Source organism: Hylaeus anthracinus, unplaced genomic scaffold (genome assembly GCF_026225885.1).
Source record: "Hylaeus anthracinus isolate JK02 unplaced genomic scaffold, UHH_iyHylAnth1.0_haploid 0, whole genome shotgun sequence".
NCBI classification, from domain to species: Eukaryota; Metazoa; Arthropoda; class Insecta; order Hymenoptera; family Colletidae; genus Hylaeus; species Hylaeus anthracinus.
The window spans coordinates 19,110,835-19,127,219 of record NW_026533254.1 but is presented as its reverse complement, the minus strand read 5'-3'; the positions used below and the strand labels follow the sequence as shown (position 1 = coordinate 19,127,219).

The 16,385-nt window shown below is 40.0% G+C and overlaps 1 protein-coding gene across 2 annotated transcripts in view; it reads left to right on the top strand.

Moving 5' to 3' along the window:
* Positions 1-16,385, top strand: part of LOC128895637 (adenylate cyclase type 6) — a 45,835-nt gene that overhangs the window by 19,734 nt on the left and 9,716 nt on the right. For both annotated transcript variants that reach the window (XM_054158395.1, XM_054158403.1), the window contains 5 exons: positions 2,509-2,763; positions 3,328-3,486; positions 5,617-5,830; positions 6,749-7,059; positions 13,402-13,551. In XM_054158395.1, coding sequence (XP_054014370.1) covers positions 2,509-2,763; positions 3,328-3,486; positions 5,617-5,830; positions 6,749-7,059; positions 13,402-13,551 — 1,089 coding nt within the window. The remainder of the gene's footprint in view (positions 1-2,508; positions 2,764-3,327; positions 3,487-5,616; positions 5,831-6,748; positions 7,060-13,401; positions 13,552-16,385) is intronic.

The window sequence follows — 16,385 nt, the reverse complement described above, 5'->3', positions numbered from 1 at the left end:
TCAACATGAAGTAACATGAATGGTGGGGACGCAGGCTTTCAATGGGAAGAGCGAATCTGTATAAATATAAAATATGAATTTAAAGCGTAAATATAAAACACAGACCTAATGCATCAAGTATATATACAAACTATAAATCACAAACTGAGGTTCTTGGCCACCTATAGTTACTCTGACAATTTGAATATGAGAAACACGATTCAAGAATTTAAGCATTATTTCGCAACAATCCATCAAGAGGCACTCCGTTAGGCATTGTTTCTTAATTGATCTTCTCGTTCTAATACAAACAGTAATTTTCTAGCACAGAAGAAATTGAACGATAAAATAACAGAGTTTCCAGTCTGTCGTTCTATTTGGAACTAACGAAACTAGTCTAACGGGCGAATACCCATTTGGAAAGAGCGAAACAGGCTACGATGGAAGACAACCTGGTAATAAAAGCGTCGAACGCGTATCCGGAGAACAAAAACGGTTCGTTTCCAGTGCAGACATCGACCGGATTAGCAAATTTCGCTAGAACAATTGTTCGGGTGTACAATAGCGGTTGGGGAGGCAGCATAATTCGTCCAGAGGAACGGAAATAACGCGCTTTATAAAACTTTATTGATCAGTGGAGCAGGATTAATGAGGTCCTCCCGTTCTACTCCGACGTAATTACTTCTCATCCGCGAAGAAACTCGGGTGTGTTTTCCATGATCGTTCCCAATCGCGAGCAAATGGAAAACCGACCGGATATTTGCGTTTCATCAGTAACCACCGGTGGCAAGAAGAAAAAACGTGATCGAGCACACAGGACCGTTTCTTCATTCCACTTTAAAGGAACCGCAATTTTATCGCGAGGATAATTCAAACGTGAAGCAGATGCTTTTCTTATTTTAGCCAATGGAAGCTATCGTTTCCATATTTAAACTATCGATGCCATCGGGGAACAGCGTGCTCGTTAATCCTTTCACTACGGGACAATTTTTGCTTGAAATTCTAAGAGGCATAGAGATGTGAATTTAAAACAAATATCAGCTCATGGGGAATGATAAGACGAAACTTTTTTATATTTACATCTTATTCATAGGACGTTTAATTTCAAAAACAAAAATTAAAAACTTTGTTCGATTCATATTACAAAGTTTATGATATCTTTTAAATTAGATGACGAAAAAGCAAATCAATTCGTTGATATTTATATGATCACTTTCACATTTCAATAATAATCGTCAAAACTGACGACAGAACTTTACGCTTATTGATTGAATAATTTTTGTTTTAAATTTAAAATACACGGATCAAATCAACTAGCTTGGAAATTTTAGTGTTCACATTGGCCAAGTAACTATTTCAACGTATTCATTTTTTATTTCAAAAGTGCATTGACAACAAATTTCGCAAGTGTGAAGAGCGTGACGTTGCAGGAATCGCAATTTAAATAATTCAGCGAAGAAGATATTAGGGCTTTAATATCAAAAAGCGTATACGACGGTTCAAAGTATTACATATCCCACCCTCCTTTCCATTCGACGCAGTAAGGACAGATTTATAAAGTAAGATTAAGGATCTCATCTTTTGAAGGCGAATGAAAATACAGGGATATGAAGCAAACAAAGTACATCTTGCATGATACGGGACGTTATTCAGTTGTTCAAGCGAGAAGAAAGCGACGGATAATAGAATTCTCAAATCCTTTACAATCGCTGGGAGAGTCTGCCAACTCGCGGCAGAAAGAAAAATGGAGTACAGGGCTAGGGGTTGTTGTAGCTTGGTTTCCCATAGTAAAGAACTCGGTGTGATATTGCAAGGATCTTTAGAAAATATTTAAAGACAATGGACAATTATAGAAAATAGTTTATCCGAACCGATCGATTGTGAAAGCGTAAAAATCTAATTGAAAATTTGAAAAAAAGAATTCAATTGAGAAAAAAAATCAACTTATGTAATTAGATTTTGGTAATTTTCACTGGAAAAGATTATGTTACGATAAGATTATTTCTCCTCTGAACTTTTCAAATATCAAGAAATATACTTTCTACTAATTGTAAGCGGTGTTTAGGATCCTGTACACATTACAAAAGGTTTTCAAGGAAGCTCTTTAAGAGGGCAGCTCGTTGCTACAGTGAAAGAAGAGCGAAGGACGCCCGAGTCGTATTAAATTTCTGTTTCCTAATCAGTCGGAGAAAGCTCGCCTCGTGTCCTTTCAGTCCTGTTCCTTTCAATATGTCTTACTCTGGGCGCATCGTTGCATCGTTCAAGGACGTTTCATTAATCTTATCTTACTAATGGTTCGCGAGAAATGACGCCTACTTTCTTTTAGCGAGATCGTTTCGATGGAGATGTCTCGACGATCCAACCCGTTACCCCTGAAGTGTCTCCATAAGAGTGTTGTCTGAACGAATAAACCAATCGATAAGAAACGAACGAAAGAACAAGTTTACGATATTTCGACAAGTTGAATGAATTACTGTACGAATGCTTTCTCGTAGCCTTTATTAATCGTGTTCGATGTTTGATCGACAGGGCGAGGTAGCTGGCAGGTCGGTAACCGGATCCGTGAAAAGTACCAGAAGATGGGCCAGCTTAAGACAACACGTGAGCAACAACGATCGCGGCAAAGCCAGAGTCGAGTTGCTCCTGGATCCTCCAGAGTCCTCGGCTCCTTCCTCTCAACCTCATACACCGAATACGCCACGTACCCCTCATACCCCGCTGAGGAAGTCCAATTGGGAGGTGATCGAGCACTTCACCGGTGCACCGCGTCCCTCCATTATCACGGTGAGTCACGGCTACGACGAAATTCAGACCGAAAGCGAACAGGACAATAATGGGGATGGAACCACTTTATTCTGTTGGCTTTGCCCTTCCGCGCCGAGAGAGTGTACTTTAGTTGGAGGGGTGTGCACTGATGCATTCACCCCTGGATAAATGTGCTCGGGGTAAACTGTTTTCTTGGAATGTTCCCGATGCGCTGACCGGTCACCGTGATATGATTAATCGTTCCCAAAGTTCCGGGACTAATGGTCACGCTGTGAACGGTTTTGATTATGTTATACTTGGGGCGTGTCGAGGACTTTATTCGGTTATATTTATTGGTAACAGTTGTGTCAGAGCTAGGGTAATCGAATGACGAATTAATCAAATAGTTGAGCGGAGTTAGAGAACAAAGACAGTCTTAATGCGTTTGTTAACTGGGCTAAAATACCCAGTACTTGAACAGTCCAGGCTAAACCCTTGAAACTAGAAAGCTGAAATGTTTGCATACAAGTTTCCTTCAACAAATCAAGAGCCCATCGAAAAGGAAAATATTGCTTTAATCCACGTACTTTGATTTACCCACAGATGAACAGAGGCTCGGAAGTTGGGGTTGGTCTCGCAACAGGAAGGGAAACGACGCAAGAAGCCACCGTGAACACGTCGATAACGCAACGACCGAGGAAATGTGCTCTGTGCCGGTTTTTGAACTCGCTCTGCGCTTCGCACCGCTTCAAAAACTTGCAGGTAACTTGGTCGAAAAAGTCCTTTCACCGTGGACTATTTACCCTGAATCTTGTATTGCGTTCTCCATCTCCTAGGTTGAAAAAGTTTGTCTCTGAATTTGTCGAAGACACTCTCGCGCGTTTTCAAACTACTACATAGCGTTCAATTTACTTTGAGCTCGATGGTTGGAATTACTTTCAAATGTTTAAGTAGTTACTTGTTTACACTGAACAACAAATACTAGACTGTAAGTAACTGAAAGTTACGAGCCATGCCACTGTAACACGATAACTTAAATTGCTTAACTAAATATAATAAAACATAGAATTTCCAGGATTAATTGCTGATCTTCATCGTCAAACTACATATTTATGTAGATTTTGTTTAGATGCTCGTTAAACGAGGAAAATGTCTTGCTAATTAATCGACTATCGACAGCTCGAGTCTGGGCTGCTTGCGGTGTTGGAAATTTTAAATTTAGTCACCGGAAATTGCCTTCTAAATCGGTATCTCCACGACATTTTAAGATCAACAAAGTTATGGTCGATAGCTGTAACGAATTCCTTCTAATATTGCCTAAAGATTCAGCGTAATTTATTTACGATACAAATGATTCTTCAATTTTAAGTTTTTACTCAGTCATACAGGAATATTCACATTTATCGCCCAACGTTGTTTTTTCAATTAACATTGCGCCTATGTAACCTAAATTATTTCGTATCACGTTCAATCTATTCGAATTCTTATACTCGTAACTACTTCTCCACTTGTAAATGTGATCACGTCATTCCGTTGCTGTATGAATCTCTGGGTGGCTCAACATAACACAAAGATGGATCTTACACCTCTATTCCTTAGTTACATGAAGTATAAAGTTCTCTCATTCGACGTACTCTCGTATTCACGAGTATAAAGCATTTCTACAGTGAATTTCATTCCGACAAGTTCTGCAGCACGGAAACTGAATCCCTACTCTGTCTATTTCTTCCTCTTGGTCCCTCTCCTTTTGTCTAATACAGCGAATTTCACTAATATGCATCTCACAGTAGTAATAATAATAATAATAATAATAATATATAAACCTAACATAATAATAACGATGACAAGAACAAACAACACTGTAGAAAATTTTGTGTTAGATTAACAGAAATCTACACAGACTTACAATTAATGTTGCCTTTACACTTTCCGTAATATAAGAATAAATAAGGATATAAATATCTAGCAGCAACACCGATACAAGTTCCGAGTATTTTGTTCGCTACAAAGTGTAATACAACGTGCAATTCGAGACACAAAGCCTAGTTTACACTGTGGCGGAAAGGATACATCGATAGTTTGTTTAAACTCCGCTTTCAGTGTATACCTAGCTATAGGTATAGACTAAGCGACAAGCGTTGCATTACACGTTTCATTAATCACGTCACCTGTCTAAACTTGAGCGTGGATGTTTTGGGACTTTCGAGCAATTTTATCGTGCTGTCAGCAACATGACGAGTTTGCTTAGACCAAGCTTATGATACGCGATCTAAATTGAACTGGGATTATCTAAAGTAATAAAGTAAGTACTTGGTGTATTTCGAATAATCAAGAGTAATTAAATCAGATCCGCTCGAAGCTCCTTCAAGAACGAAGCGCGACTGATTTAATTTTGATGATCTATTTTCGATCGTTTGGAGGGTATCTCGACTAGCTGCAATCGTAAACAAATTGACGAGGTACAAGCATACCGGCGCCGCGCCGAGCAGCAGCGAACGCAAGCGATATCTAATTAATTTTAATTAATTTATTCGGTCGAGCATGGAACGATCCTGCTCGACGATCTCGTTCCATTTTTTAATCATCAACGCATCTAGTCTGCGTGAATTGCAATCTGTCGGCTCTAGATTCCGACCAAGTCTCTAGCAACGTTTAACGTAATATGCAGCGTGAATTAAATAACACCTCCGCTGTGTACGCAGTTAACGGTTCGATAAAAATTTCATTTACCACGGAAGTGCGCGCGGTTAGGAATGCTTTCCTGTGCAATGAAATTTGATTTTTCGAAAACGGTGGCATGACTCGACAGGTAGACTCTGCCTCTGTATAGGCAGTTTCTCGAATATTGAAGAAATGTAGAAAATAACAATCTATCCTATGATTCCATTTCAGGTGGAGATGCTATACCAACGTTACTTCCTACGAATGAATCAGAGCAACACGATACACGTACTCGGCCTACTAGCTGGTCTGGCGCTAGCTTTGTGCCTGCTGTTAATTTCGAGACTGATTCTGGAGAACAATGAGCAGTTTCTAGTCATGCTCGAAAGACCTGAGAATCTGTTCCTGGCTGTCACGATAGTTATCTCCATAGCGGTTTATGCTGGTAAGTGGAAATCAAAATTTCGATATTTTCAGAATTATCCGAGAATAGTAATATTCGATCCTTTGTAATATTATTATACGCGGATCAACCGATGGATTATGCTTACTATTTGTCACATAGGAATTTTAATCAGTCCAACGTGGTGCTATAGTTATGCTACGGATAACTGTGTAAAAAGTAATGCGTGTCTAATACTTTTCATTGCTCTAACTGTGTATCAAGTAATCAAGTTTCGTCAACATCGACGTGTAACATTTGGCTGATATTCCTTGTAAGCTATGCTTTTGAAGAAAAACAAAAAATCGTTTACTCAGAATGGAACGCCAGGTCATAGTGATATACGATCACGCTCAGTCTCGCAAAGCAAAAACGACACGGGATGCTATCTGCACGTTGGGTTAGGAAATTCTCCATCGTGCGGCTGGCTTACTCCTCGGACTTTGCCCCTTTGGATTTTCATCTGTTTCGATCGTTACGATACCACCTGGCGAATTCACACTTTCGACCTGCCGAACAAATCGAGAAAAGCATTAACCCTTACTTTTACTCGAAACCGCCGCTTTCTTTCACACACGAAATTACGTAACTTTCTGTGAAACGCCAAGAGTGTATGTATAAGATAAAATACCGAGTACTCGAAAACATTTCCAAGTACATCATGTTCGACTTCCACTTTGCCAAATAAATATCAAATACACAGATTTTCTCGGAAACGAAGCCATGGGTAAAAAAAATGTTACAGTAAATTTTTGTCTTATTTTTTCACATAGACAGATATTCACAGCTTGGCCGGGTGTAATACGAATTCCACTCCATCCTGTATCACTAACTAATAAAACGAAGGAAACTTTTGGAACAACCTAATACTAACTCTTGTGCTAATGAATATTTCATTATTCGTATTTGTTCTAATTTCAGTTTTGGTGGTGGCGATATCTAGACCAGGCATGAACGAAATTTGGCTGGCCGGTGTCAGCGGGATCGTTCTGGTGACGTTACTGGCGCTTCAAGTAGCGCTCAACGTTCATCTAGCTCTGGGTTCAAAGGAGCATAGAAGCGGTGGTCCTCTCGCTGCTGCTTGGGCCGTTTGCTTCTTCATTTACATGGCCTACGCTCTACTACCAATCCGACTGCGTCACGCCTGCATAGCCGGCGTTGTTTTTTCACTGGCACATCTTATCGGCGCGTACACCCTCTACCCATCGCATTACCCGGCCATGATGGAACACGTGAGTATGATTACCGACGCTCATAAACTACTCTTTCGCGTGTTCCAGTGAATTATGGAAAAATTCCACTTTCAAAACGGAAAAAAGCTAATACTCGGGAATTTTTCTCGGCGATATATATAGTACATCCACACTGCGGAATATAAATGTAGCACCGCTCATATTTTTTCTTTGAAACTTTGAAACAATGCTTCAGTGTTTAAAATTAACTTGGGTGTTTTTTTTTTTCACATTCGATCCACGTTTTATCATATTTTTATCATATTCTCTAATCTAGCGACTAGGGACAAACTTTCACTTCTGGCTGGCAACGTTAGGAACTTTTTTTAAGGACTCGGTGTACAGTCCATCGTGAAACACTCGGATTATATTTTCTTGAATGATATTCTTCTCAATTGTATTCTCGTGATTTATATTTCTTCCATATAGCACTTATTATCTAAAGTAGTATTTTGAATACTTTTTTTTTCTAAATAGTATCCAGCTCTATCCTTGATCAATGATTACGATATAAATTACATTACAGCTTGAAAATGTCGATGCTACAATTGACTGTTTTATTATACGTAATACGAAATTTTGATCGAACGCGTATAAACCGTTTTCACAAATACGATAACTCGATTTAGATGTCATTCAGAGGCATTCTCTGTAGCTCAGCAGTATAATTCTGAAAGCTGCGGTACACGCTTGATATCTTCTGTTTAGACTGTCATTCGTATAATACGTATCGATCGTGGGATTTTGGTTAATAATTCCTCTGATCATTACGTCTGGTAGTGACAGGACTTTGTGTACCTGGTTAGCTCACTCGTTCGACCGTTGCTGCAGGTGTATTCGACTGTTGGAATATCGAGAATTTAGTGTCGAACAAAACGAACGATCGACAATGTGCGAATAATCCTATTGTTTATCGTCGCCGATTCGACATCCTCTATCGCATCCATCGTTGCCGTTAAATTGCTAGGAACATAATACTATTTTTTATAAATGAAAAAACTTGTTTATTTCATATTCGATATTCAACGCTCTTTGTCTGTATGAATTTTGCTCGTGTATGTTTTCACATCTGCTCTGGTAGAAGGTAAATTTGCGTGCTACATGCTGTCCGAAAAATAACGAGTCAAAATTAGTATTCCAACACGTAACAGGCCACGATTCTCGAAGGCTTTGCGTTCCAAGCTCGTAAGCTTGTTAATTACAGTGCACACCTCTTGGCCTGGTGGTGTTCGCATCTTTACGGAAAGTCGCGTGCAACGTTCAAATATTTCGGACATTGTAGCGAATATCAAATTGCATCTGGAAATTTGAATAACGGAGTTCTGGCTGCTGGGTTATTGCCTACGGCCGGAAATTTCAATGACGCCTGAACGAGACTCGGCGCAACGTGTAGCGCCGTCGGTAACGACGTGATTATTAACTGAAACGATGCGATCGAAGGCACTATTGGATCGAGAACACGTGCCTCACGCGTTATTATGACGCAAGACGTGTGTTAATAATAGGCCTCAGGTAGACCACAAACAGCTCCAAACTTTTCACTGATACTTTTAGCGATGGATCAGTGCTTAACGTGGCAACTACCAGACTAATACATATTCGCGAGAATTCCTACAAGGCTACAATATTTTTCTGTAGAATTAGAAATGCCGTGATCCGCTGTTTGTGGTAGTACTTATCTTTCTGACCTCTTTAAAATTTACGAAAACATTAAAGGTGACGGATTTCGAACGGTAACGAGGAATACGTTGTGTGATTCGACTCGGTTAATTGTAATTTTTCCAATTCTGCAATCATTTCGTATAGAATTTTCACTGGATATACATTATAATTGTTCAAACTTTACGTACGGAAATAATAATTATGTTTGTATCTCTTTGGGAAAGTTTCCGATGGGGTGGTGTATTGAAATTTATGGTCGGCAATGTATACTCGTATACATACACACATCTTATGTATGCATAAAGACAAACGCGGCCGTGTATCGTGGCTCACTCGCTCTGGAACAGTTACTGTATCGGAAAACAATCAAAGATGAAATTGCAGGAAAACTGATGTATTTCATACCAGTTTTTCAGCTATTGTTTCAGGACGTTGGAAACATTGAAATGCGTAAATGATTAGCTATGTCCAAAGCTTTTCGCTCGTCAAATATCAACGGAAATGTCAGATTTATCGTAATTCATCCAGCTGAAATGCAAATTCCCCATAACATGCTGTCCCTATGAAATTGTCGGATATCGATTTTGACGTCTAATTAGCGCGTGTTGCGTAACTACGGGCACGTTGATCGCGTTTCGTTCGATTAAACACGGATCTATCCAGCCGAATCGAAAGATGAAATTGCTTTCCTTGAAGAAAGTATGGTACGAGGAGGTACGATCCAAGACGACATATGCGTTCGTCGATAATATGTAGATGAGAAAGCAGATCGAAGGCGCGGAAACATAAACCTAACACGGTCGACTTTTGTATCTCGCGGAAACAGTTCGATCTTATTGGATGCCCTGCTAGCTTTGTGTCTTCATCCATCAAGCCACCCGAGCTTGCTCTTTTCCCAGCGATTTATTTAAGTTTCATTTTATTGAAAGCCTAGGAATCAAGCCTGTGGAAGTTGGACGTTAATGGATACCGATGAATAATTCCTGTTACAATTAAAAATTCCAGACACGCGATACTCGGTGATGCATCGTTACTGTTATTATTTAATTTTACGTTATCCTGCTATTGAAAAGCATCCGATCGTTGGATAAATTTTCGAGTACTTTGATGTGTAAATTTCCACGTTGTTATGTATAATATTCCTTTGCGAGTCACGTACTCGATAAAAATTCCAAGAATCTCAGAAGACAGCACACTTTGCGCGTGACCAACGTTCCTCTCCACAAAACAAAAGAGACGCGACTGTACACTGGAGACAAGTGATAAAATAAACGTTTTTCCGTTATACATCAGGTTTCCCAGACACGACGGAAGAAATCCTCGTTTCTAAGTGTTGATGAAACGACAAATTACTCGGTACAGGGGGCGGAGCTTGAACACGTCGGATTCTGAGGACGAAACACGGGATGCAATCACATCGCGGTTGGAACGTGACGTCGAGAAGCTCTATTAGAGGCAGAAGCGTCTTCTCTGTTGGTCCTGTCTACCGGCTTATGTCCGGCACCCTTTGACCGTGACTGTTCAATTCCGGCAGCTGCCACGAGCTTATAGAGGCTGTCAAAGCGCAGGTACACTGTGCATATTAACGAGCTAGGGGTATCGCGAAGTATGGAGGTAATCTCGGTGCAAAAGGAATTCGTTATAAAGCAGCGCTATCCAAACCGTGAGATACCACTCTATCGAGATAACGGTCGATCCGACGCCGACGTGATGTCTCTTGCTTCGATTCCGAGATTTGATGAATAAAGTAACCAAAACTGGTTTCTGTTAAACGGCGCCAGGGCACTTATTACTAGCTAACTAACGCCCTACGGATTTTTTTTATCCATTTAAGGTGTAGGGGAACTCTGGCAAAAAGGGGTCGATGGGCCTATCTCCTAATTAGAAGCAGCTTATCGCGATGTTTCGTGACAGCTTTTAAATGCTCAACTGAAACGTACAATTAACGAGTCGTTATTATAAAAGAGCCTGTTACATCGACGAGGAAACTCGGCTGCAATCGAGCTTTTATAACATTTCATAAAACTACGGCTACAATAATAGAATAAAAAAAGGGTTTTTATTTATTTCTGCGACTAACGCCCATTGATGCGTACCGTAGCAAAGAAATAGCACGACAATTTGCGAAATTGCTGGCTCTCTGCGAAGGAAGGCAAATACTTTGGAATGGCAGACATCGAACAACTGTTTAAAAAAACTTGTTGAATCGCGCACTTGAAACGCGTCGACGCTAGAGTAAGTATACTCATAGCCTAGAAGTTTAAACGATCTCTGAAGGAAAATTGTTATTCTATCGTTGAGAAAACAACGCAAGAAAACGAACGGTATTTACAAACGTACCACTACGCAACACGCTCGGAACAGACAACGAAACTTTTTGCAAGAATTAACGGATTGTTCATCGCTAACTGACAACAGATGCGAGAAACTTCAAATGGAATTGAAACCTTTAATAGAAAGAAAAACGAGAAACGAATCTTTCAGCTGTCACACTTACTACATTTAAACGTAAAACGTGGATTTGGTAAATAATTCTGTTAATCGATATACCTACACATACTATTCGTCGCAACGCACCATTTCTTTACTGTATATTCCAACCGAGCAATATTGGAATGCTGTAAAGAACCATCAAAATAAATGGTCGTCTTTGTAGTGAAACCCTCGAAAAGACATGTAACGGATGAATATAAATTGAACAGTTCAATCAAGTAAACGTTACGAATAAATCACCGCGTGTTCGTTTTAATCGTCATTTATCATTGGAATACAATTTTTCCTGTCTCTGGTTTCGTATCGATCATACGATCGAAAAAACAGCAACCTGGCAAAAAGGGCTGATTTGAATGATTGATAACGCGTCACGGTTGGGATTTCGGATCGAAGATTCTGGAGTTTCAGTTCTCGAATCAGAAGCGTGCTCTAAATGACCGTTAATCGAGCAATTTCGCAAATTGTTGGAAATTACCTTTTGCGTTTCCATACCGTTAAATTGTCTGGAAAAGGAGGTATTTTCACGATTAAACCGCAGCCACGATGCACATCCCGAACTGATGCTTTGAAGATGAATGTTTCGCTGCGAACGATTAATCGTACACTTTTGTACGTTCTTAAAGGTCTTTACAATAACATTCTGCGAGTTTACCTTTTATCGTTTTCTTTATCATTTGTCCAAGCACAAGAAAACACACAAAGTTTCGTAGTTTCGTTCATCATAGGATTCGTTAAAAATTCAACTTGCACTAATTCTGGGACATCTTGCACAGTCAACATTAATCATCGAATGAACATTGCGGGAGATTCAAGCGACCTGTAAATAATTAATTGGTCCGCGATGAAAACTGGTAGGTGAAATTCTACTTGAGCCACTAAAGAAGAAGAAGAAGAAGGATCCGTGTGCATAATATAAAAAAGATAATCTCTTTAGAATTTGTGAATAATTCTCAAACACCTCCGTCGAGTTTGAAACATTTATATGGGAGTCTTTTTTCCGGATTACCCTCTCTGCTCAAATTTTATAATCCCAGGAAATTATAACTCGAGATAAAGGGATTATTTTCTACCGGGCACGGAAGATGAATAATTTTTCAATTACTTTACCATTGCACGCGAGAAAGATCGCGAGCGATGTTTTTACAACTTGAGGAAATTACGGGAAAATTGTATTCATTTTCTCGCAGAACCGAGAAAGCTTTCACGGAAATTCCAGGATAACTCGCGACAACAGCGAGTGGCGAGGATTGATTTTAGCTAGGTCCACCTTGAAGACTAGATCAAAGAGCTACATCACACGTCTATAGAGTGTTTCCTGTTTCAGGGTGGCATCAGTTTAATTACAGTTGGCTTTGCAATTAGTACACTCGCCTGTTGACATTCTGCCAACTTCGTAAACTCAATAAACCTGGTCCTTTGACTATCCAGCTACTTTTCGGCAAGGAAATTCCAATCTGATCAGAACAGGACAGCCGATAGCAGTATTCGCTGAACGCGATTTCCTTTGGTAGTAGAAATTTTGTAAAAAATCATCGAATCCTGTAAACTTGATCCAAACTTAAAACCGTAAATATAACAAGCTTGCGTCTTATCATTTCCTATAAACTTATTGTCCACATAATCCAATCGATAAATTAGTGTATCGATGTAATTTTAATAAGAGTATCGTTGTTGGCGCAGCACCGAACAATTAATCTTATTAAAATTCTTGAAACAAAGTTTCAATCACTGCAACCCAGGATAACCAACACAGGATTCCAGTGAAGATTAGACGATGAAGATCATACCAACAAAGCTTCGACTTAACAACCCGTTGGTTGTCCAACGAGTACCTTCTCCCTGTTTCCTGAAGCTATCTGTCGGTTGAAGATTGCGTTCCCTGATCCTTTCCTACCACTTGGTTAATCCAGTGTTTCAGTTTCCCTGCTCACGCTTTGTTCGCCGCCCTACGGTCGCAGCTCGTGAATCCTCATATTAAATCTATCGTGCCTTCTTTATACTCCTTCTTCTTCTTCTTCAACCTCGTCTCCGGCTAAATTGCTTTTTCTTTTTGCTACGTGTACACGTGAAAGTTTAAAAGAAATTTTGGAAAAAATGGAGCAGCCTCCTTATCGGTCAACAGCCCTCAATTTCTTCAAATAAAACTGTCAATTGGCTTTAAGACTCTCGGTGGATTTTTCATTCTAGTTGCTGAGTTCCATCGTTGTGGTAGGTGGAACAAATATGGCGGGTGTGCTAACACATCATCCCCGTGAGCTGGCGCAAAGGCAAGCGTTTCTTGAAACCAGACAATGCGTCGAGGCGCGGCTGACTACGCAGCGGGAAAATCAACAACAGGTATGCGTTTACAACGATCCGTGAAATGATGATTTTCTTTTTACGAGTAATATTTCGGTCAATTTTCCATGCGAGACTTTGATATGGAAATTCTCGGAGAAATGTTATGCTCTCGACGCGAAGATTCTCATAAAATGTAAATACGAGCCAAACCACGTCGGGATAAAATAGAAAACGCCCAAGGAAATTGGAATTAGTTTGTAGAATGACGTGAAAAGAAAAAATAAAATGACATTCGACGCTGAAAATTTATGTTCAGCCTAGAGGGTCAAGGCATTTCTCGGTCTAACAATCTATCATTATAATCTTGTTTATTCTTCGTAAACTTGCGTATTATTAGAATGATTTTTTGCTGTGGTGCGCAAAGAGTACATGCTTAATACGATCGATTAGTATCGATAAATATTTATTAAATTATCGAATCAAACTGCAGTCACGAGTGATGAATATTTAAACTACAAATAATTCATACGTATTGGTCAAGTCAATAAAGAAGTATTGATTTTATTCATATGAGAGTGTAGGTTTATCGCTCGATTTAACGAGAATTTCAACACTTTTTCTAGGATGTTATGCACGCAACAAAAATTGTTTACAAAACGTCGCGTTGACTTGAACCAACGGAGGAATTATTTACAGACGAATCGATCGTGCGTTCCGATTAAAAATTTATTTATTCGTACCCGAGGCAATATTTACAAAAAAAAAAGAAGAATATAAATATAAAAGTAACAGTAGAACGACGAAGAAACGTGATACGAGCTTTTGTAAAATTGTTCCTGTAATTTTAATGCAGGAATAATTGCAATTTTACAGAACCCGAAGGACGATCGTTTCATAAGCGTGCATGAAAATTTCCAAATTGGGAAACTGACGTTCATACAGTTCGTAACACGTTTAACTTGAAAGTTTGATCGACCTCGACGAAACAACCTAACGAAATTGACGTTATTATAGTTTGCGCGGCTTTCCCTTTACTCAGCATCCGGTTAATTAATGGGTTCGATAATTATTTATGGCATAATCATGTATATACGAAACTGAAATGTTGGTCGTATTACAGGTGACGTTGCGGTGCGTTCCCGTGTAATTAAAAGCATGAAACGTTTAATTATCATTCGTCAGCGAAACCGTAGGTTCACGTTTATCCCTAAGGTTGTACTCTTGAAACTCCCGCAAATAACCATTTACAAAACCTTCATTTTACGTTCGAAATGCAAAGTTTGTTCTAGTAAAAACTAAAAATTCTTTCGGTAGTAGAAAGCTACGCTATCCTTCGGTGACATAGGCTATATTTTATTTGGATAAAAATAAGGGGTTCGGTTCGAAATCACAGTATTTGTAAGTAAAGTTGTGGCATCGCGATACTCGCGATTAGAAAATCGATTGAAACATCCGAGTTACGGAAAAGAATATTTTTATTACGATGTCCGGTACCGTCTATTCTACCTTATTTAGTAATCGTGTGAAATTAATTCGAGAAAAATTGAAGCACGCGTGACTGGAAATATTAGGTAGACATCCAATTTCCGAGGTTGCTAACCTGCCGCTTTATTTTCACCAGCCACGCAAAATAATTGTTAGGAACCACCGGAAGTCTATTAAAGATAGCGACTTATCAGCCGTTGCTTATAGTTGTAGCGTACGTTTCACCCGTGACCAGGTCCATTGTGTGGTTTAATCGGGTTTACCGTGACCTGCCGCGATAATGATCGCTCACTGACCAAGCTTGCTTGCACATCAACCCGGAAACCAACCACACAAACAAATTCTCAGCGTTTCAAACGACGCCGACGTCTCCCAAATAAAGATCAATGACTCTTTATTGCTTAGACCATAGTGTCTGAGTAGGTTTGGGGTAGTTTTTAACAAACATCTTGGAAAAAAAAAAATTAAAATTTATTTCTATTAAGAAAGTGTCCAGACACTTGTTCTAACGTTAAACTGCACAGAGTTACAAGTTCCTTGGATTAGTTTCTCCAACTTGGCAGGAATTGAGGGCAAGGGACGGAGGCACGTTGCGAATTATCTTATCCGCGTGAAAACGCGAATACGTCATGACGTTTGTTCAACATCGTCATCGAACGAGGACCGTGACGAGTTTGCGTAGTCGCGAGCAACATTTGTGAGCGATCCAACGGCAACTTTATACGTTTACACGAGCCAAGTGATGCGCGCGTATCTCGACGCTCAGATAAGCTCAAATAAGCTGCGAAACTGCGAACGACCTTAGGTACTGGGGAGTGGAGCAGAAGGGGATGCTAACTGGTTTCGCTCGAACTGTGACTGCAGGAGCGATCGAATACACAGCACAGCGGGTACTCGATAAGGGCTTACGCTAGGAGCTACGCAGGTATACTAACCTTTGCTCAGAAATTGCCGAGGGTCCCTGAAATTAGACGGAACTGAGGGGACCAGAGGATTACTCTCGCTTCGCCTAAATCTCCCCAGAGTCCCCTTTTTTTCGAGCAGTCACTGTCGTAATCCGATGCCTTAATAGTGACCCGGGTCCGTCGCGTCACGTCGTTCGTGCGAGCGTCCGGTGTCTGGGCGTTAACGTTGCGCCAATGGTTACTACTTGGTCACGCGGTAGCTTTGTAGCTTTGTGACTGACTCGGCCAATACCGAAAATGCGTGTGAACAAAGGTGTCGCCGTTACGCGAAACCTCCAAAATCCAACTGTTCGTATAGTTTGATAGATAGCGTATGTATGCCTTATCGCGAGTCGCGAGCATCACAGCGTCTCTGGAATCGAAAACCGCGCACGTTCACGCGCCCAAGACACGAGATAAAAATTCACTGTAAGACGCGAGCATGTCTGTGGATTAATATTT